Below are 22,232 nucleotides of genomic sequence, written 5' to 3' on the forward strand. Positions count from 1 at the left end.
TTGGACATAAGCCTTGTAGATAAAAGAATATCATAATAACATCCATCATGTAACACGATACTACGTTGAGAATCTCCCAAGAAATGGAAAGCGTTATACATATAACAGATGATACTCATCTCGTGAACACGGAAGATAATTACGGCGATATCAAATGCTAAATGAGCAACGTAACGTAATTAAAACTGGGACGCATTGGGCAACGTGGGCAACTTGGGCAACGTGGCGTGGAGTGGCGGAGGTGGCTCGAATCGATGAACAAATGATGGCATAACCATAATTATGGTAACTGAGCTGTAATCTAGGCAGCGGTGTATAATGAATGTTGATTATGTTATTGTAATTGGTGCATAAATAAACAAATTTGTAGTTTTTAATTTCATTGAAACAGTGAACGAGCAGCACTTAAATAAAGTGTCATTCTCGTCCCTAGACATTTGTACCCAATAGTAGATGGAAGATGAAAGGTTCACCAATGATCCCAAATGCTTTGATTCCCCTAAGGATTAAGGTCTAACACTTTATCTGCCTTACCTACCACCGTAAAGAGTTCGACCATCTTATAAAACTGTCTTTGTAAAAATGTCCAGAATGATTTTAAAAAGGATAGAAGGAGTCTGTTAATGGCGAGTAATTGGAGTACGATGATGTAAAATAAAATATCGATACAAATAATATTACAAAAGTGGATAACCACATCATATAACTCTGACACTTAGGAAACAAACAAGCTTATTAAAAGGCAAATTATGGCTTTAATTCTGCAGATGTAGTGAGACTTAATTAGAAAGAGCACATAATTTAGTATGTTACGCTCTCGCTTTTATTATCTTAATTTGAATATATTATAATATTTTAACATGATTTAATTTCATTTTAAATGCTACTTTGCTTAATAGGAGTTAGGCGATAATAAATTTATTCTTGGAGTTATCATATCTTTATTGTCATAAAAACGAAAATACGTCTTCTTAAATACATAGCCTATGTCACCCAAACAATTTAGAATTTAACGACATTTATTATATACAAGATTAACTGGTACTGGCAGACGAAAAAAACAAAACAAAACAAGTTCTTATATTTCAATATCGCTAAACAATCATTTATATGCTTAAAATGTCAGTAATTTGATTTTTAAATTCAAAATCATATCCATACATTTTAATTTAAACATTTGTGAGAGGTGTAAGTTCAAGCCGTTAATATTCGACATTAAGTGGATGCAAAGGCCGAGTGTTAGTGGTCTCATCACCCGAGGTCGGCTCCGTTTGTCTTGGCTCAGTTTGCCCAACGCCGGCCTCACGTGTGCAAACGTACAATGCCGACATATTTGTAAACAATTGGCTTATGTAGACGAAGACAGTCCAGTTTCATTAGAATTGCTAAAATTATCACACTGCCTTTAACCGGGAATTTCCGATATTTAAACTATATTTTGTTCATTTTTTGGTCAACATCTCAACAGTGTAGTAAATAATAATGTTTATTGTCAATTTTACTAATAATTTTAATACAAGTAGTTATACTGATAATTTTATTGCCTTTGCTTATTACGCTACTATTGCTGCTAAATTGAAACACAAATAATTGAACTGAAAAAAACGGAACAATCAGTGCAACGGAAAAAAAGGAAAACAATGTAAGAATCTTTTTATGACGAACTTCCTTCAAAAACGGAATCAATTGACAAAGCGCATTCGTTTGAAACGACGACCACAAACGATACAATCAGTTTGATGGACAATCGATGACAGGCCGAAGGCCGAAGGACGAACCATTGTGTGACACAATAGGAATAGGAGCGCACGTGTTAGGCCGTCGACAATGTACCCTACATTAGGGCTGTAGAATTAATATTTACTAGTATCGACCAGTAAATATTAATTCTAAACTTACTACAAACATCGGGTTGTAGTAAGTTTTGATCATTAAGTATCGATCGTACAGATTTTCAAACAGATTATCATGTTCGCTAACTCAATTTGAATAGCATTCTTACTTTTGTATGGTTTTGATGCTTTTTGGTGTGGATTAATCAGATTGCGTATGTAGTTTCCCGACGTAAAATTATTCAAAAAGTATAGAAAATTGCATTTATTCCATTTCATTAGATTTCGATGATAATAATTTTGAGAAAATGTATTGTGTCTGTCCGATTTGAGTAACAATACTGTCACTTGATCACGAAAGTTCTAAACCTTTTTTACGAAGCCAAAGATATTTAGGTGTAACTTATATATACCTACGTCATCTTGGATTAAATTAAAACAAAACAATGTGATTGGTTTCGTGTTTTTAGAACGATAAGCCGTATAAATACAATGTAATGTTATGCCAGTGAAGGACGGCGTCATTGTGAGACATATAAGGAAGGCACGTGGACGCCCTGGTATTCAGACCTGACGCCTAAGGCCCACCATAAACCAATAAGAATTAGTTCAGATTACAGTAGAATTAGAAAGTATGAACTCAAGAATGCCACTACAGACTCAGGCGCGATGGCAGCACATACTTTAGAGGGGAGGCGAAATTTGGTTAAATTAGACCACCTTTTTTAAAGCGTTTTAAATGTTCATTTTAGTAATTATTGCAAAGTCCGGCATATCCTCTCCGCTACCCCCGCAAAGAGGCAAAGAGGAATCCATGCAGGATTTCCCTTCGAAAAAAGAACTGATCAAGTGCGAATCCGGCACGACGTTTTTTATGGAATGAGGGACGGGACGGGACCGCGCCTGTACAGATTGAATAACGAATAGATTGATCGTATTATCGATCGAATTATATATCTTTTTTTTTATATATAATATAGGAGTAGCAGACGAGCATGCAGTCCACCTGATGGTAAGTGGCTACTGCCGCCCATGGACATCTGTAATCAACCCCAGATAGGATTAGATATTCCTACCTGAGGTCGGCCACAGATGCGCCGCTACCTCTGAGGACTAAGCTGGAACGCCTCGGAAAAGTCTGTCTCCCTTACCACACCCTTCAAACCGGAACACAGCAGCGCCTAACACTGCTATTATTAGGTAGAAATAGGTGTGGCGGTGGTGCCGCCGGAGTCGAACCACAAAGAGTTCTACCACCTTCAAAATATCTATTGTCTATCTATTGTCTACAGTCCTATGGTCCTTGGTGCTACCCTCACTGTCGTTATCAAAACTCGGTCAAGTCTCTGCGGGTTCATTGTTTTAATTATAATTGCATAACGCATAACGATAAGTGCAATGCGTGCGTAATATGATTGTGTTTGCTCCCACGGCTGGTCACGCGTGGCAATCGTGTAGATTTCATCTTTACGGTAATGTATACCGGGAGTATGGTTTGGCTTACGCAGTTCCTGTATGGGTACTGTTGCTTACAAAACAATTACTTACTGCTACTACTCCATCAGCACAGTGATCTAAAGATATGATCGATAATGCATTTCAAGCTTCTACTGCGCTTTTTGCACCAGTTGGCTTGTAGCACCCCAAGAAGGTCTTTTTGCATTTGATAGTTTTTAAACGTACAACAGAAAGATTTACAATCGATTTAAAATCAACGACCTACTTCGATTCCCTTTAACTTGCCAAGCCAGATAAATCACAGGGTTTTAATTTGATTAATTCAAGATCAGCTACAAGATCTTTTTTTCGCAATATCTAGCTAGATCCCATCCTGTCCTGTTTCGGTTGTGTCGGTTATATATGTAAAAAAATTGTTTGCCTGCAACTAAAACTATATTCTTCTCTTTTAGTATGTCGAAAATTTATTTGTATAACTTAAGCTGGCCCTAATACCCGGTTATAACGGAAATTTAGTACACATAAATTCGAGCGATTGTATTAGAAATTCAAAACTTGTTCAGCTGTTTGGTGTCAATTCGTCGAAGTTCTGTTCAATTGGATTTCTCTTGTGGAGTCAACAAATAGCTATACTGCTTGTGTACTGCACACATTGCGCAAACTATGTATGTACAGCTGCATCAAGTTACGATCAATAGTTTGGTTTGGCTCGTGTTGATCATTACAAAAAGGTTATTTATAAATATTTGATATTAAAAATATTTTGCATTTGCATATAGAGGTAAGTTTTTGTTATGTCTTCAAGACTAAACTTTATAGGAGTAAACTTAAAAGCGAATCTAAAGGGACCAGATAGAGAAACTTCTAAGAAGTTTTATATTCTGCTGAATAAAAAATCTAACTTTGGATTTCAACATTTTTATTGATAGGGTAAAAATTTGTATGGTAATCATTTACTCTGGATTGTTTCAACCCATAAAGAGAAGCATAACTTCGGGCCTACATCTCACTGAGCGTTTGTCTTTCGCCGTCGCGGGCGCTCAAAAAACGCTCCATGTGTTCCCACTCTAAAGCAACTATAATACAAACAGTCATAGACTGAACGGTTTAACAGTTTAAACTAAGTTTGCTTTGCACGATACGGCTAAAACAAAGTACAAACACAGTGCTTGCTCAGCTGTTTCTCGGTTTGATGCTATACCGAATATGGAGCCCGTCAATTTGTGTCTTCGATTATAGTGTCTGTATTTCCGCCTCCGTATTAACCTATGGAGGGAAACTGTTAATTTAAGAAGTAAATATCATATAACACACAGTGCTGTTTCGCTAGTTCTGTTTGTTCTGTTTGTTCTGTTCTACGGAAAGCTATTTCATGTAAACTATTTCCGTCAACATTTGTGGGATGTTACGCAGGCTGGTGTTCTTCATTGTTCATAAGTGGATCGAAGAGGAATATAAGACTATTATCTGTTGATGAGATGAGATTACCTTTTCTTCTCTGATAAAGTAAGTGATAAATTAATTCCACACACACATAAAACTCGAACACACACGAAACATGAAAAGATGGAGGTGGTAGTCGAAGACGAATTTGAAGTCTTCTTATATGATGACATAAGAAGAATGTACGTATGAAATTCGATTTAAGTAAGTAAAAAAAACTTCTCCTCTAATAGGTTAAGTATAAATAGGAACAATTCGACTACGGCTTTGTATTTCCACATTTCCAGTTATAAAATTGCAGTCATCATTAATGTGTGTGATTATAGCGTTAGGGGTGTTAAACAGTATAATTGTCAACAGTTATAACTGGTGTTGTGTCTGTTACGAGACAGTACGACTGCTTACAAATCGCCGCACCAGCAGGTTTTTCTAGTTAATATTTACTATCACGCAATGTAGAAGAATGTGTAAATTTTTGCATTGTGTAGTGGTTTTTGTAATTATTTTCAATTTTAGTTACTTACTAACTACATGCAGGTTTTTACGCCTGTTGCATTGACACGGATTTCACGCAAACCAGTGTTAAATTTATTCAATAAAACATACTAAAAATGTATATGATTTGCTTTTAAAAAATTGCTATTGAAAATATCCTGCGGCGGAGTCCACTCAATCTTCCAACTTTGTAACACACCTAATTTTTTTCTGGTTTTAAGGGTGTGGTATGTCAAATTAACTTTAAAGACTTGAGTCGTTGCATATAACTCCTCTGGAGTAAAGACGGGGTCCTATTATACCTGAAAATAGTCCTATTATACAGATATAGGCGATAGTGGCCAATTAAAATTAGGTAAACTACATGCTTGTTAACTACTTGCATCGCCTGTTACGTAATAAAATTATATTAGCTATATTACTACTACTAAAGCACGTAGGAGTACCTATGTCATAACTTTAATAATGTAGCTGTTATATGAAAAATACTTTGTGTTGGACACTTAAAGCCAGAACTTTTCGCTACGGCCAAACCTCCATAGCAACCAAAGCTAATCGCGTCAAAACAAAATATTTTTAAACAACACGCGAGGAGAATAACCACTTTGTAACCACATCACGTCCGCATACGCAACTGTTGTAATATCCAGCGGCAATATCATAAGCCCTTGAATGAAGCAGGACAAATGTGTTCTCAGTGTCGACAAACAGTTGAATTTGTTCCTTATTTTTTAGGCATTGACGTAGCAAACTTGCAGACCATCTGATTGTAATCTGTTTTCACTTTTATAATATAGGAGTAACACACGAGCATGCAGTCCATCTGATGGTAAGTGGCTACTGCCGCCCATAGACATCTGTAATCAACCCACACAGATGCGCCGCTACCCCTGAGGACTAAGCTGGAACGCCTCGGAAAAGTATGTCTCCCTAACCACACCCTTCAAAACGGAACACAGCAATGCATAACACTGCTGTTATTAGGCAGAAATAGGTATGGCGGTGATACCGCCGCAGTAGAACCACAAAGGGTTCTACCACCTTCAAGATTACAGTACATAGACATCTGTGACTAACTTCATATAATAGACGTTTTATCTAAAGCCGATGGCAAATGCGATGCCACTCGTGAGTTAAATATATAAAAATAGTTTATAATAAAATAATTTAACATTTGTTTAATAGTATTGTTGTCGCAATCCACCCGTAAAATCTACTACACTGAGTTATAATGTTTTAATATTCAATTTAGTTGTCGCAATAATCTAAACAACGTATCTCATCATTCTCATCTCATTAACGGATTAAAGGGAGTGGGGATTACGTAATCAACTCCTCACCCAGTCCATTAGGAACTTCTCTTATTATAAAGGGGTAAGCGATGGACGATTTATATTTTTAATAAAGTATTATACTTGGAGAATGGCTTTTTTTCTTTTAGGAGAAATGTTCAAAGATAACCAACGTTTTTGGGGAAATAGCCCTGGAAGTGCCGGAGGTTATAGGGGAACGTATATAGGGGAACGTATTATAGGAGAACGTATATAGGGGAACGTATTAATACCTACTTCTTTAGCGTGATGCCCTGAAGCTCCCCTCACAGCATGAATTCTGTTTACAAATTGAGACGAGAACTGAGTGAACATTGTCTAAAGACAGAAAATGCATATTTCGTACCTCTTGCTCGCTCCTATCATGTTTTAAAACAAGTACCTTAGCTATGAAATCATTGCAAATAAGTTTCTCGTTTAGGGTCATTATGTAAGTTTTAACACAAAAACTTACGCTGACAAGTGGAATTCCTTGGTTAAATATGTAAATATGTATAAAGTATGATGATTATGATAAAAGTATTTGTCTTCATTTCTACACAGTCATACCTACTATTTATATTTAAAATAGTCTACCTAATGAAAATGAAAGGAATTACTAAAATTAGGTATAAGCTTTCTAACTTAGTTTTAATTGTAGACAAATTATAATAAATTATTTTATTTTTCTGTTTTGTCTACATTTTTGTCTGTTTTGACTACGCTTCAGGTATTTTCATTTTGTAGAAAATCATCAATAGTTAAGTTTGTATTGTATAATTAACTTGCGAAACAAATATATGAGACTAACCCACTTGATAAATTAAAATAACAGCTTTGCAAAGGATAAAAGCATCTTTCTATTTTTGTCTTATGATATCAACCGTTCAAGGTCTGATAAAAAATTAACGAATAAAAAGTTTCTATTGGCGATGTGATTTATGCTGTAGAAATATATAATTAATTCGCGTGCTCTTAAGATGTTCCATGTGCTAAACGGTGGGTATAAAATATGATTTATCTAAATTTTGTAATTGAAAACGCTTTTCCAATATTTACGACGCTATTGCTCACGTTGTTTCCGCAGCGACATAAAATGAGGCTTTTAATTAACTATCAAATACTGATCCCCAACGAAGTAACGATCGATAATTATGTTTATAACCAAAGGTTTATACTTGGCATATTCCAACGTAATAACAGGTAGTTAAAATTACTTTTATCACCAGGTTGAGTGTGGTCCTTTCCTGGGTACTAAAACCACATTAAGTTGGCAAAATTTTACTATAATCAATTTTTGTTTGAATTTTCAAGAATAACACTTGTATACATATAGTTAATTGTATCATTCGTTACTTTGCGGAAATCCATGCTATAAAGTTTAGATTAAAACTAGTTCGCAACAATCCGCTACAAATATGTATGATGGTTTATATTTTAAACCATGCAGGATGTACTACCCTCCCTCTCACAAAGGATGCATGCAGATGCAAAAAATTAAAAATATATACCACCCTACATACCACCGCCAACACGTGTTTCGCTCCAAAACGGAGCATCATTAGGGTGAGATGACTCTACGACGGTTAATCGTTAACGATTAACGAGTCATCTGACTCTACCATCATAATTATATATTTGTAGCGGATTGTTGCGAAGTAGTTTTAATCTTAACTTACTACTTGTACACAATAAAGCTTATATTATTTTTAAGATAAACAGAAACATTCATTAGTAATCGAAGCTTTATCTTTATGACATAAGTTATTAATGGAATACGAAGACACATTAGCATATTGACACAAATCGATGGAGACGCCATGAAGATGCGGATAAATTGCATGGTTCCTGACATCATCGCGACAAGGTCGACTGCTTTGTCTGGTCACACCGTGCAAGATTATACTATAAGCGATAAACTCGCTTTAAGTAAGGAAGTTAGAAATTTCTTTAAAAAATGGGTTGCTATTTTCCTGACAATTGTAATCTTTCCACGAAATAAACTTGTAGAATCTACTATGTAGGCACTCGTAGATATACGGTTATCTGTTTAATACGAACAGAAATTAAGTATTTATCATTTTAAGAATTTTATTTGAAAATAACTAATGATGTTTATTTGAAGACGATAAATTGGAAGTAACGTAGAAGGACAAATATATAAATTTAGCTCGATTATTAAGTACTCGTGTTATTGTAATTTGCAAAAAATATTCCTTTGACTCAGTTTATCGGGCTTATAACCAAACCATGAATTAATTATCTTCGTATCACGTATACGATGCGACAAGTACCTTACATTGACGCCGCATATAAACAGTAATTTTAACTACATCACTGATAATGATAGTTGTTGCATGTATTTACAACTGTTATTATCATAAAATGTTATTGGCATTCTAATACATAAAATATAACGTAAAGTATGTTAGAAAACTTACTTGTATGGGCTGTTACTTAAAGTAAATAGAAAGAAAGTAAGACTTTCCTATAATAAATAAATATTTTAATAATTTTCAACACGAAGGATACACCGCCAAATTTATTTGCGCCATATGACAGTAGCGTCACGCTCTACATAGTTCTAGTTAGCAAGACAGCCAGGGGGAGGGTTTAGGGAGTTCAACCCTCTTTCTATTTTTTAAGGAAATTGACCGTGATTTTTGTAGTCGTAGACAAAAACTGAGTAGGAGTAGGGAGGTCGTGTGGGTTATTTATTTCTAAAGGAATACATTGATAAAAATGTATAAGCTTATACATTAGTAAAATTAATTAGTTTGCTCAAAAGTATCTGAAAATTTTCCAACCCTTTCCGAAACAAAGCCCCGGCTATGACCAAACTGAGAATGAATACTATCACTTACAACTTTCAAAAGTTACTGTCTACGAATGCAATAGATTAAAGAAAGTAGCATATAGGATGCACAGCGCGTTGCAGTTTTCTCTAGTAAAAGTAATGACGTAAGCCCATTATAAGCAGTGTTGGCAACCTGGGAGATGGCGCTGATCGTACCAGGGGCGTAAAATTATCGTATCTGCCGAAAAATTATCGTACATTTCATAAGAACGCGTTAGTTATTAATGAAAATAGATATTTATCATAAATTTATATTGCACTCGACCGCCCGACCGGCCCGACACGTCATTTTTCGAGTTTTATGATTTTCACATGGGTGCACCGCGCACCCGGGCGCGATTAGAAATGTCGTGCCGAGTCAGGTCGACTCGAGTCAGTTGAGTGGCGTTTTTTTTTTTTTTTTTTTGCTCTTCCGTGCTATTGGACTGTATGTTGTGTGCAAAGTAATAAAAAATTTTTTTTTATTAATAAATAGCCCTTTTTTCGAAAAAATGATCAATGAAAGGCATATATAATACGTTTATGAATTCATTAAAACAGTTTCCCAAAAAGTTTCAAGTAGCCAATTATCGTACATTTGCGTACGATAATGACTCGCAATCGTACATCGTACGGTGGTATCAAATTATCGTACATGTACGATAATTATCGTACGGTTGCCAACACTGATTATAAGCACGCGAATGCCCATACAGATCATCTGTCAGATGAGTGATGGTAGAGGAATCATTTCCTGAATCAACTAGCGGAACCGACTGTGAAATTGTATTAGATTCAGAAATGACTTGTGTTTTGAGAATTAAGATAAAAAATGTTTTGTATAGAATGAGTTGGATCTTGCAGTTTCATTGTCGTTTAAGTGTCTCGTAAGTTTTAATCGATTGAAAATTGATGTAACATAGTTTAACATCCCAATAAATTATAAATAAAATTCAAAAGTTTTGCAGGCCAGCTTCCCTGACAAGGTTTTGACCGCTGGCGATATTAAAAGATTGCGTCTCTATCGAAATTTAAAAATTTCATCGCCGACATGTTTTTTTTTAAAATTACGCGCAACTGGCAATATTAAAATTTTGTACCCCTGGTGACATTGAACTTTGCACCCCTTAGGTTTACTGACATATTAAATTAGTTTACTAGTTACTTTCACTGCTGTCCACCGGCAAAATGCTCCCTTTGAGGATTGCGTCTCTTTCCTCGTCGTAACCAGCATCGTTTTCTGAACCAGCTGGTTTTCTGAAGGGGATTAAATTTACGTGAAAGACTAAGTATGAGTGTTAAACTCAAACCTCAAAGTCTTCAGTATCACTATAGGATTTGTGTAGTGCATGTTCGACATGCCGATTTAAAACGAAAAGGTAAATGTAATATTAATGATAATGTAAAAATGTACATTTTAAATTTAGATTTCTCTTACGGATCTGAGTGTTCGTATACTTATTTTAGTGCGTGTCTATGGTATGGGAAATTCTAGTGATTACGCTATGAGTGTAATATCTCGGGAACTGCTGGCCTTAGGCACAAATCTGCGTTACTGTTTCAGAATTAGAAACCGGTACGAAGATATAAAGTTTACAAACATCTTAAAAAAATAAAGATGTGTGATGTTTAGATTTAGGTGACAAATAATAATGAACACGTAGTAACGTGAAAATAAAGAATCAACATTTAAAAGAGTAAACAATGTGACATCATACCTATTTAAGTAAACCATTGTTCTAATACCATAATTATTTTAATTAACGCTCCATAAAGCGTTTAGTTAATAATTTTTGGTGATAGCAATTTTATATTATTTCACGCATTCTTAATTTTTATAAATATTGATTATCTATTTATTGATTGAACGATATTTATAACTAAATAAAAATAATAATAAACAACCACAATAATAACCAGCTGGTGAATTTAACACGAAAAATACTAACAACATCAACACCATAAGATGCAACGAATTAATTAAAAAATAAAAACAAAACGAACCCGCGCGAAGCGTCCACACGAGCGTATAAACACAACAATCAGCGCACAGCGTACGACAGGTGCGCACGCGCGGACACGTGCGTATGGCGAGCACCGCGCAGACGCCGCGGCGCGAGCCTCCCACATGCTCCCACCGTTTACCGCCGCGCGCCGCTCGGGGGAGGGACCACAATGTTGCATTTGTTTTGTTTGCATTGCTAACTGACGCTATGAATGCTTTTAAGATCTACGCGTATTTGCGACTCCGAATTATGATTTATGATGCAAGTAAGGAAGTATGAACAGGATTTAACATTTGACAGCTGTTTTTGCGTTTTAAGATCTGACGCTCGTCCTTAATATTAAAAGTAACAGTTATTTTATCGAATAGTTTTATCAAATTTACTTAATGGATCCGAAATTTTGCGTAGAATAGGAATTTGCATCTATGCAAAACTTTTAAAATAGTAGAATGAGTATGGTTGGACGGGGATTGTACCACCACCTCACCTACATACATATATCTAACGTGAAACAGTTCTTGCTTTTCGGTGGAAGAATTTAAATGCCAGCTGACTTATGAGGCAATCATCTGAAGTTACAGGCAAGCCGTGGTTGGTTGCGTGTGACCATAGGCGGAATTAACCACTAACCGTCATGCGGACTGTATGCTCGCTTGCAATTTCAATCTTATAGAAACATAACAATGGCAATAAGTTCATGTCAATGGCTCGAAGGCGCTACTTAATGCAACACCGAGGCAGACGGTGTGTTTGCCACTTATTTACAAGAAAAAATACTTGTTGGAATTATGCGTGGCATACAAAATAGAGGGGCGTATCAAGAGTCGTTTAGAAGCTATTAAGATTCATGTAATCAAAGGGACAAGAGATGCTTATCGAATTATTGTTGTAATTACGTATGCCGCCTAGATCCGTGTGATTATGTGGGTACAGGGCTGGCAGAACATTACTAGATTGAACATAATTTATCGTAGAAGTTAGCAGTGAGCACATGGCATCTTTTAGACTGCGGAAAAGAAAGAAGGAAAGGTGTTTTAATTGCAATTTCAGCAGTTGGAGACATAAGCACCGGTGAGAGAGCCTCCACACCCATAACAGAGTCATCGGTGTTAGACACACGGAAGTCCTCCGCCAACCAACGTTTCCCGTGGTAGTGTGAGTGCTAAATAAGACTGATTGAAGTAATTTCAGTTTCATTCAGAAATGAGCTTTGCCGAAAGGGCTGCGTTGTCGGGACGGCAGAAGAATGGAAATACTTACGCGCAGTTCCAGCGACGATGACAGGGGAATACCACAGGGTTTTAGATAGTGAAGATTTAGCATAAGTATTCTATCTGGAGCCGCCACCATAGACGAAAATCCATGACGGTTTACGTCATGTAAAAGAAAAAAGCAAAGTAGGCGTGGTTGAGTATTTTAAAAATCTTACTGCGTATAAATGAGATGAAGTTCACAGCCCTATCAAAGCTTAGTGGGCACGTGAAATTCTTCATAATCGGATAGTTAGTTGAATACTAAGAGGCTGATAATGTTTACGCTATGATCGTTACTGATACCGAGGCACGCATCACCACGCATGAATACCTAATGCGTGCTCAATGAACCGAGCACAGAATCTGTGGATAAACTGGTATCTAAGTGAGTGAACCACAATAAAAAAGTCAAAAATAGAAATTGTAATAAAAGACGTTTAAGTAGATACATAATACCCAAAGTGAAAACCATGCTGACAGTGCTATGTACTTGTACTTATAAATGCGGAATTACCTTATGTGAAATGTCATTATAAGAACAAAATAATTTTAATTTTTAAAAATGCTAATGAATTTGTGATTCTTGTTGAGGTAGTATAATTTTTTAAGATAAAATTCTTAATATGTTTTTGTCCATATTTTTGTAATTTGTAAGAAATGCTTCTTGAAGGTTATTGAAAAACGTCATAAAGTGTGTTTTATAGTGTCGTTATGTATATGAAATTAGCAACATTAGTGTTCATTTAAAATGGACGAAAATAAACATGTTGTAGTTTGATTTTAAGACAACTTCAACTTTATTACCTTAATACATTAAACCAGGTAGGCAATGTAAACAAATAGCCACGGGTATGAAGAAAATGTAAACATCGATATTAGGATTTCTGTACGTATTTTACTTTATTTTTGGTCACAAGCCATATCCCCGAAGATAATTAAGATTTGGATAAAAAAAATTAAGGCTTTGTACCTGACACAAAATTTCATATCGTCTTTCCTTTAACCTTTCGTTATATTTAGAATATACCTGGATGACCAGGCTTATGTTGAACCTAAAATATATTGTTTTTGTAAAACACATCATTAGCTTTTTTACTCTATATAAAGATCATATAGAAATATATGCATTGGCGAGTAGAAAATTTGACTTTAACAATTACAGCTATTTTTTCGATGCAATAATTTTATAAATGGTTCTTGGCAGCTTATATCTATCATTGTTAACTTTTATCAAAGCAATAGCACATATATCTGTAAGTATATATTATTTACACGTGAATCTATCTACATATATGGAATTGATAATGTATGCTTTTGATCTCCTCATTTGTACAGAGAGAGTCGTACCCAGCATTGGGACATTTTTGGGATACAAGATGAGATGTTAATTAATTATTAGGATATAAATTATAGCAATAAGTCCTTGATTACATATGCTATGTAGCTTTCAATAAAATGTCAATAATAATTGTTCTTGCGTAAGAAGCACGAATAATTGCTAATATAATCGGAATTGTATTACGTGTAAATAGCCGTGAGAATTGAGACACAAAATAAAAATGAAATAGTTGAATTAAAAGCACAATTCAATTTGGGTTTCCGTCTCAGGACAGTTTCCTGGATTTGTTTGAAGCTTGAATGCGGAAGATGAATCTTGTCTTAGATCATTGTGAGGCAGGACACGAAGCGAGATCTTTACGACCAAATGAACGCATGATAGCCTAATTTATGTGAAAATGTGACGGCATTTAAATGTTTGAAGTGCACATGTTATTTTCAAAATACATGTACTTATGACTGTTATGGTAACGAATACTAAAAATAATAACCATTTGGTGGTTCGGAAACCTCCACGTTCGATTCGTACTTGTCCAATTATTTTTTGCTTACTGATGATTGTTAAGTGTTCTGGTTTGAAGATTGTGGTGCAAGAATGACATTTATATGAGGCGTTCTAACTTAGTTCTGAAGTATAACTACGCATCTGTGACCGAGCAGACCATCAGGGCCTTTTTTTTTTTTGTTTACGAGGGGGAAACCTTGAAAAGATACCCAGTGTCGTGGAAGCGACACGGGGTTATGTGGGATTCTTACCACACTAAAACCCTCCCCGTGGCCGTCCTCAGCGTAGCGGGATCTCCTACAGAACGCAACCGGAGTCCTCTGAACGCATTGCCCCTTCGGGCTCCTCCTAGGTGAGCTTCAGGACTCACCACACCGTCTGGTGTTTACAACCCATACCGCCGTCCTTCCCGGAGTTGCTTGCTGGACGGCTCGACCTCCCAAACTTGCCGCCCGCAACCCTGGAAGCCCCCTTTTAGTCGCCTCTTACGACAGACAAGGGATACCGTAGCCCTATTCTAGTCCCGGGACTAAAGGGACAAGACGATCAGGGCCTGCAATCCTACTCACGGTTACAGATGTCCGAAATACTACTTCCTATTCTAAATAAGATTTTTATTGGCGGTTCTTTCTTCCACTGTTTGACATGATTCTCTCACAATAACTAGACCTATACATAACAGCTTATTCGTAACGAACTTGAAAACATTGTTCAAATTGAACAATTATATTCTGGTACGGATTTTATTGAAAAATATTTAGTTCTAAAATGTAAGCGCAAGAGCTTAAATTAATTTTGCTAAAGTTATAGGTACCTATGCTTCACCTGTAGCGTTATAAAGAGTTATGTCTGGCATGCTAATAGAGTGGGCGATCCTGTCGATATAAATCGCATAATTAGCTATAATTGAAACAATTGATTCTAGAATATTAATGGCACAACTTAAACTTTTTTATGTGACAGAACCAGCACAATGAGCGCACTTCACACATAAAAATGGAGGCTAAATCATTGCCCCACATTGACATGGTACTCAACGCTAAATAGGTCGGACATCCTATCCGAAGCTTAATTTCTGATAACATTGATTAATTATAAAAGTTTGTAATCAAGACACAAGGATCATATATTTTTATGGCAAAGGGTTTCAGACAGAATAATGTAGGCACTAAACTCAACGATTTAAAAAATATGTATTTAAAAAGTTGTCAATTTCACAAACTGTTTTCATAGAAAACTACAACAGCAAGGAAAGTCACTGTTGTTTACAGCCGTTCATAGACACGTACTCGTAAGAATTAGGTTTCATCTCCTTCAGTACACATAAAATACAATACGTCTAAATACTACGTCAAAACACACAGAATACAATACATCTAATCACAACGCTGCTCTATTAAGAAGTATTTCCTACAAAAATATTATCGTTACAAGAATCAAAAAACTTATTTAAAAGTATTATTGCAGCAGCATCATACACAAACATTGAGGATATCTTGCGTCTATAAACATGACAACCGTTGCATAAAATTTATCTACGTTATAAATCTAATTACAACAGATACCGTCTCAGAAATAAAACATTACTATCGTAACAAGGACAAAGGTATAATATTTGAGCAGAGGCATTCATCTGAGCTGAATGTACAGTCAGCTCCAGTAGTAGATGAGCAGATCTTAATCTCAAACATAAGTATACTTCATGAGTAGTTAAACACCCCTACCATCATCGTAATGCGTCAAAATTAGAGAAACAAAAGGGTCAAAAGTAGCTGAACACCGAAACAAACGTCATTATTATGATATGTTACTGTTTACCAACTTTTGACACTGTTCATCTACTTTTGAAAATTTACGTTCATCTAATTATGGTGCTAGTTGTGTTTAGCTATTTACGAACGCTTGGGTGTATAGATATTATTGAAACCTTCATCTGTTCATTAACTTTTGGAGCTGACTGTACTTACGTATCCCACGAGACAAAAAGTCCGGAAGGCAGCACCTACATGATGCAGCGCTAATTGTTTGCCGTGGGAAGATTCTGTGGCGGCAACGTAAGATTTGACGTACGTAATTTTTGGAAATGATGTTAAACTGGTGGAAATGATGTAAACTGAAAGTATGTATTTTATTTTTTTTGTTATTTAATTGAAGTGGCAAAACAGTTTGCGCCTACCTGAAGTTAAGTGGTCACTGCACATGAAAACTTGTAACTTATCTGAAATAAGACAGGTCAAGCCATAACCGAGACAGTGACCGAGAGAGAAAAAGACGCGTTACTTCTGCTGAAGACTAAGATTGAACTTCTCATAGGTTTCACTTGCGTTTAAGATATGGTCTACCAACATCATATAGTCACATAAAATATTAAGATTAAGTGGTCTTTAGGTCTTCCTATAGGAAAGCAAATTGTTATCGCTTGCTCTTAATAAACATTATGCGAAATAATAATGAGGAAATTCGTTCACACAACATCGCCGGCAGAGCCGAGTTTTGTAATAGTTTTTGTTTTATATTATTTTCTCATAAGTTTTTGTGTTTTAGCGTTACGTGAGAAATTTCAAAGTATTCATTGGGAAAAGAGCTCATTTGGTAGAAATAAAATATGTGTACATGAAATGTAGGTAATGATTATAAAATGTCCAAATGCAAGGGTTACACTGTAGTCAATGATACATTTTGGCGGCAGTAGGGGGGCTGTAGGCACAGATTACAGAGACAATGTCATCTTGTGATATAACCTTTGTCAAAAAGCCCGTTTTCAATGTTTTTCAATTTAACAATATTTGCCTACTAGAGATTATCAATTTTCAATGTTTGGTAGGCTAAAATTGAATAGACTGGCATTTTTTTACCAAACAGCTTCGTCATTATTTAGTCTTAGAATTACTTTGCGACATATAAATCTTTGGTACTAAAGTTCATTGTTATTCTTTAATTGTAGGAACACGAATATATAATAAAGGAATCTCGTCAATAGTAACAATATATCAGTGAGTTCTGTGACATTGAGACACTGTCGTGATGTCGTGACTTACTCTATACATGTACTCCAAATGTATGGCTAGTAGTAGCGTGTAGGCAAAATGTTTAGCGTGTAGCTTATACTAATAGACGATTAGTTTGTATGATATTTTTTTTGTTTTTCGAGAAATATTGGGTAAAGGAAGATTCTGTAATGTTTTTTTTTCTTGATTTTTATTATTTTTAAAATAATCCATCAACGGTTGGACCAGACATATAAAATAAATTTCATACCACTTTAGTACATATAATGAGTTATTGCTTTTATGTAAAATATTTGCTAAATGTTTATTTACCAATTTGTATTGCTATTTCATTGTAATCTGGTAAGTTTGACATCAAACTTATTAGAATAGGCAGTTTATAGAATAGAGTACAAACAAAGAAAAAGCCTTAAAACATCATTTTTATGGGACTCCTTAAGACTTCACTTCTGTTAAGAATAAATCCATGATTACCTACGGAGCCCACTAAAAACAAAGTTGTAGAAAAAAATCATATTTAAAAATTTGTCACTACTTATACCTATTTGTCACAATTTAATAGGCCCATTTTGACACATGCCATCGTTACGGCACTAAGCATGCAATATACAAATAAACCAAAGAACCAATTTATACGATAAATCGATTACAACGTCATATCGTGAATAGGTATGATTACAGTATTAAAAAATCACAGAATAAATGATTTAAGCAAAAAATTGTTCTTGCTTACATCATTATATTAAATCAATCATTCAATTTCTATATATTAAAAGGATTTTCAAAAATGATACAGTTTATTTTAGTTATATTTTCAATAAAATAAAAGTATAAAATACTGCAGTCGGCACTGTTGTCTGAAACGCTAAGTGGGGCGAATGACCACACTTTTGAGGGTTGTCACTGAATTGTTTGAACTTTTGTAGGGGATTCATAACGTGACGTCACCAGCGGACGCCATGACACACGCGAGAGTTTTCGCGGTTAATTTAAAATAAATAAATGGTATTATTTTCGTGAATATTGAATTTATTGCCGGTATAATACGATTTATAATGTACCTACATTATAGAACGGGTTTTCAAAAATCGTCATCATGCCCATTGTGACGAGTACTTATACATTACAAAAAGTGCATATAAAATCGCTGGTCATACCTACATAAAAAAAATATACGTGTCGAATAGGTAACCTCTCTTCCTTTGGGAAGTCGATTAAAAATGAAAGCTACTCACGGCGGTGGGCAGCACGCGTGCCGGCAGCGCGCGCTTGGGGCCGGGCGAGGCGGAGCGCTCGCGCATCTCGCCCGCCAGCGCCGCCGCGCGCGCCGCCCGCGCCGCCGCCTCCAGGCTGCCCGACGACTTGCTCCTGCGGGGACAGAATATTTGTTTAGGGGCTTGGTATGTGTCCAAGTTTTTTTTTTTATAATAAAGGAGTACCAAACGTATACAGTCTACCTGATGGACTGCTGTCGCCTGTGGGCATCTGTAATCAATTCTACATAAGAAAAGATTCTTACCTCAGGCCGAACAACGGAGCTTTGCTACCCCTAACAAAGTAAAGCCTCGGAAAATAATGTTTCAATTACCACACCTTTCGTACCAGAACACACCAGCGCCAAACACTGCTATTATTAAGCAGAAATTGGTGTGACACAGTTTGCCTACTTAAGTAGTAGAATTAAATTTATGTAAAAGTTAATTTATGGCGTATTTAAATAGACTAAATTTAAGAAATACTCAATCAAAAGTTAGATATTTAGCATTTTTTTCATACTTAAGAATAACAAATTTCGATTTCAATGAAATGTTACAAATTTTAACCCTGAGCGTACAAAAATCAAAGGACACATCTTGACATATAACATCCCAAAAATGAAATTGCGTCATGTGACAATTTCAACCCAAATGTAACATTTCAATGGACTAATGATCTTATACGAAGTTTACCACCTAACAAATTTATTATTTTAATTAGACTTACGAATAATTGTTCAGTAAAATCAGTGTACCTGACGGGCCTGTCGAGCGGGCCGAGCATGGAGAGCGGCTGGTCGGGTGCGCGCGGCCCGGGCGGCAGGTACATCACGTGGCCGCCCCACGACAGGTACGAGCTGCCGCCGCGCCACGGGCTCGGTTCCTCCTGGACACACCACTCATTACAACCACCGTTACGAATATTTAAACAGTAACGACAGCTTAATTGATCTATAGACGTTACCATGTGTTTCGAGCTATAATTGTGAAGGAAAGCTTTACCAGAAAACTTAGTTTTCCATAGAGTACTTGAGTTCTAGAGAGAAGGGTTCTCTATAAAGTTATCTGATCATAACTATAGTGATTAATTGAGGCTTAAAATCCTCCACATTCTAGGAGATGAGCTATAACCAGAAATAAAATTATTTTCTGTATTTGCAATCATTTTCTGTTACTATCAAATCCAAAAATTTACACAAATGCTCAGTAAAAACTGATGTCTAAATTCGTTATTTAAATATCTGCTAGCAAGAAAGAAACTTATGCACAAATAACAAACTTTACCTTTTCTGACGTCGGTGACTCTTCCTTAATATCCTCCTCTAGCGGACCTTTCGCTTTTGCCGGCTGCGAGAATAGCAGCGGATTGCTCAGTGAGTTCGGAGCAGATTTCGTTAAGAACCAGTTCTGTTCAGGCTCGTGCAACATTGGCTCATGCTCCAAATCAAACCTCCTAGAACCCAGCGCGGCTCCTAACGCCCCTGAAACCGACTTCCTCAACTTCTGGAGACTGTTGAAACCCTGCTGCAGTTGCTTGCCCTGGAAGCAATCGTAGAAACACGACATGCCTTTAAACTACGCAGAGTTGGAGCTGCCCGAGTCGGTAACCGCTGACGAGGAATAAAGATTAAAATTGACGCTGAAAAATCCGAAATGTTTCGAATTGTTAGAGAAAGTTAGACAATAAGTTCATTTAATGAAGTTTAAGGAAGATAAGGTATTTACAAGATTATTGCTATTTACCCACATCTTTACAAGATTACGTCTATTTGCCCATACGAACTATATTTTTAAGAATCCGTTAGAAAATCGAAACCCTCTTAAGAATATTAAAAGTGGATATTACTCACGATGTCAATGTTGTCAGTCATAACTCTCAATTTTATTAATCTTATTCATCAACTCCTTTATATAATGTAAGGAACAAGACGACAGAGATTCATTTATCTTTTGAAGGCAAAATTGGGTTTCATGATCGATTTGACACGAAACCATTATTAATTCACTAGAACTAAGTCGAAAACTTTGTCACAGGCAGTCCAATTAAACACGTAACAGCAACAGAACTAGTAATTAGACCGGAAAAGATTCTCTTTATATCGCGTGCTAATAACTATTCGGTTGGAAAATTAAGTCATCAGTTTAAAAGCAGTAATTTTTAAAACGTGAAAGATATAGGAAAGCGTTGACAAATGTTAAAAGAAAGTCTTATAGCAAAACATTTTAATCTAGGAAGTATATAATAGTTAGTAGAAGTTCTTTATTCTTAACATCACTTACTTACGAATAAAGAATAATAGGTAATAATTGTATATCTAAAATTGAAAATATTACATGATACACTTTTAATTACAAAATAAGCTGACAGTGGAAACGTTAAAGATGCTTTTAAGATGAAAAGTATTAAAAAATGAAAGATGTTGTTTAAAGTAAACAGTACGTAAAGTGATAGTACTAGATACTAATGATAGTGGAACTACAGTGACATAAGGTGAAATGGTGAATGATGATGAAGTGAGTACGAAAGCGTGCTATTTTACTCCTTACTCCTCCTCAGCTACACACGGGAGGTTAGGTGATACTATATTAGTTTTGTTAGTCACAACACTATGCTACGATGATTTTAGTTACAACTACAACAAAATCTACTGCAATCTACTTTGATCTGAGATGACTTTGAAAAAACAAATAGCAAAGCTGTTTCACCTACTTTGTAAAACTATTTTTCTTAAATCTATTAAGCAAATGTGTGAATGATAACAATGTTCTATCGTCTAATTATGGTTTCTTCAAGATTTTATGATTTTACGAATTTTATGTTTATGATTTTATTTTGTATAAATTAAGACCATGTTGTATTTAGTACAGCAGATATACAGGATTGCTCCTCAAGCCTTGGGGGTAGATACCGTCTGCATTATATTTATCAAGTGCACTTACAAAATTTTTAAAATTTGGTCAATTTCTGCTAAGATGACTTTATTGACCGCAATGCCAAAGTTACTATGATGTTGATGACGACATAATACTGAAACGGTCTCTAGCGTTACAATCAAATTCACAAAAATCATACGCTTACCAAATAATCTTACGAAAAATGTAACATCTACTCTAGCAAAGAGCAGTACTACCATTCACAAAATCGGTTACCAATAAGAAAAGCGGAAAGCAAGTCATCTCAGAGCGACCTAACATCCCGCGTGGTGGTGTCAGCGCGCTCACTTTGTCGTCGCGCGGCAGGGAGAGGCTGAAGGGCTGCGCGCCGGGCGCGTACGTGGCCACCGCGCCGCGCGCCGGCTGAGCGCCCTCCGCGCCCTCCGAGCTGCTGTCGCCCAGGTCCTGCTGCGGCGTCCACGTTGCTGGCTCGGGGATCTGGGGGACGAGGACGCCCAATTGGGGTAATGACATTGAATGGTGAAGTCAGTCTGTCATACGTTAGTGGATTTGTAATTAACTCCTTTTCTGATTATACAAATGGGTTTAAAATAAAAT

At 36.0% G+C, this 22,232-nt stretch overlaps 1 protein-coding gene across 2 annotated transcripts in view; it reads right to left on the reverse strand.

The window, feature by feature from the left end:
* LOC140756150 (uncharacterized) overlaps positions 1-22,232 on the reverse strand; it is a 152,181-nt gene that overhangs the window by 11,333 nt on the left and 118,616 nt on the right. Inside the window, exons 12-15 of one of the 2 annotated variants that reach the window (XM_073091591.1) lie at positions 21,963-22,112; positions 20,025-20,315; positions 19,496-19,626; positions 18,720-18,852 (exon numbers count right to left, since the gene is read on the reverse strand). In XM_073091591.1, coding sequence (XP_072947692.1) covers positions 18,720-18,852; positions 19,496-19,626; positions 20,025-20,315; positions 21,963-22,112 — 705 coding nt within the window. The remainder of the gene's footprint in view (positions 1-18,719; positions 18,853-19,495; positions 19,627-20,024; positions 20,316-21,962; positions 22,113-22,232) is intronic. The other variant, XM_073091598.1, reaches the window with a different exon arrangement.

Source organism: Epargyreus clarus, unplaced genomic scaffold, assembly GCF_041222505.1.
Source record: "Epargyreus clarus isolate Ecla_fem2 unplaced genomic scaffold, WU_Ecla_fem_2.2 ptg000003l, whole genome shotgun sequence".
Taxonomy (NCBI): Eukaryota; Metazoa; Arthropoda; class Insecta; order Lepidoptera; family Hesperiidae; genus Epargyreus; species Epargyreus clarus.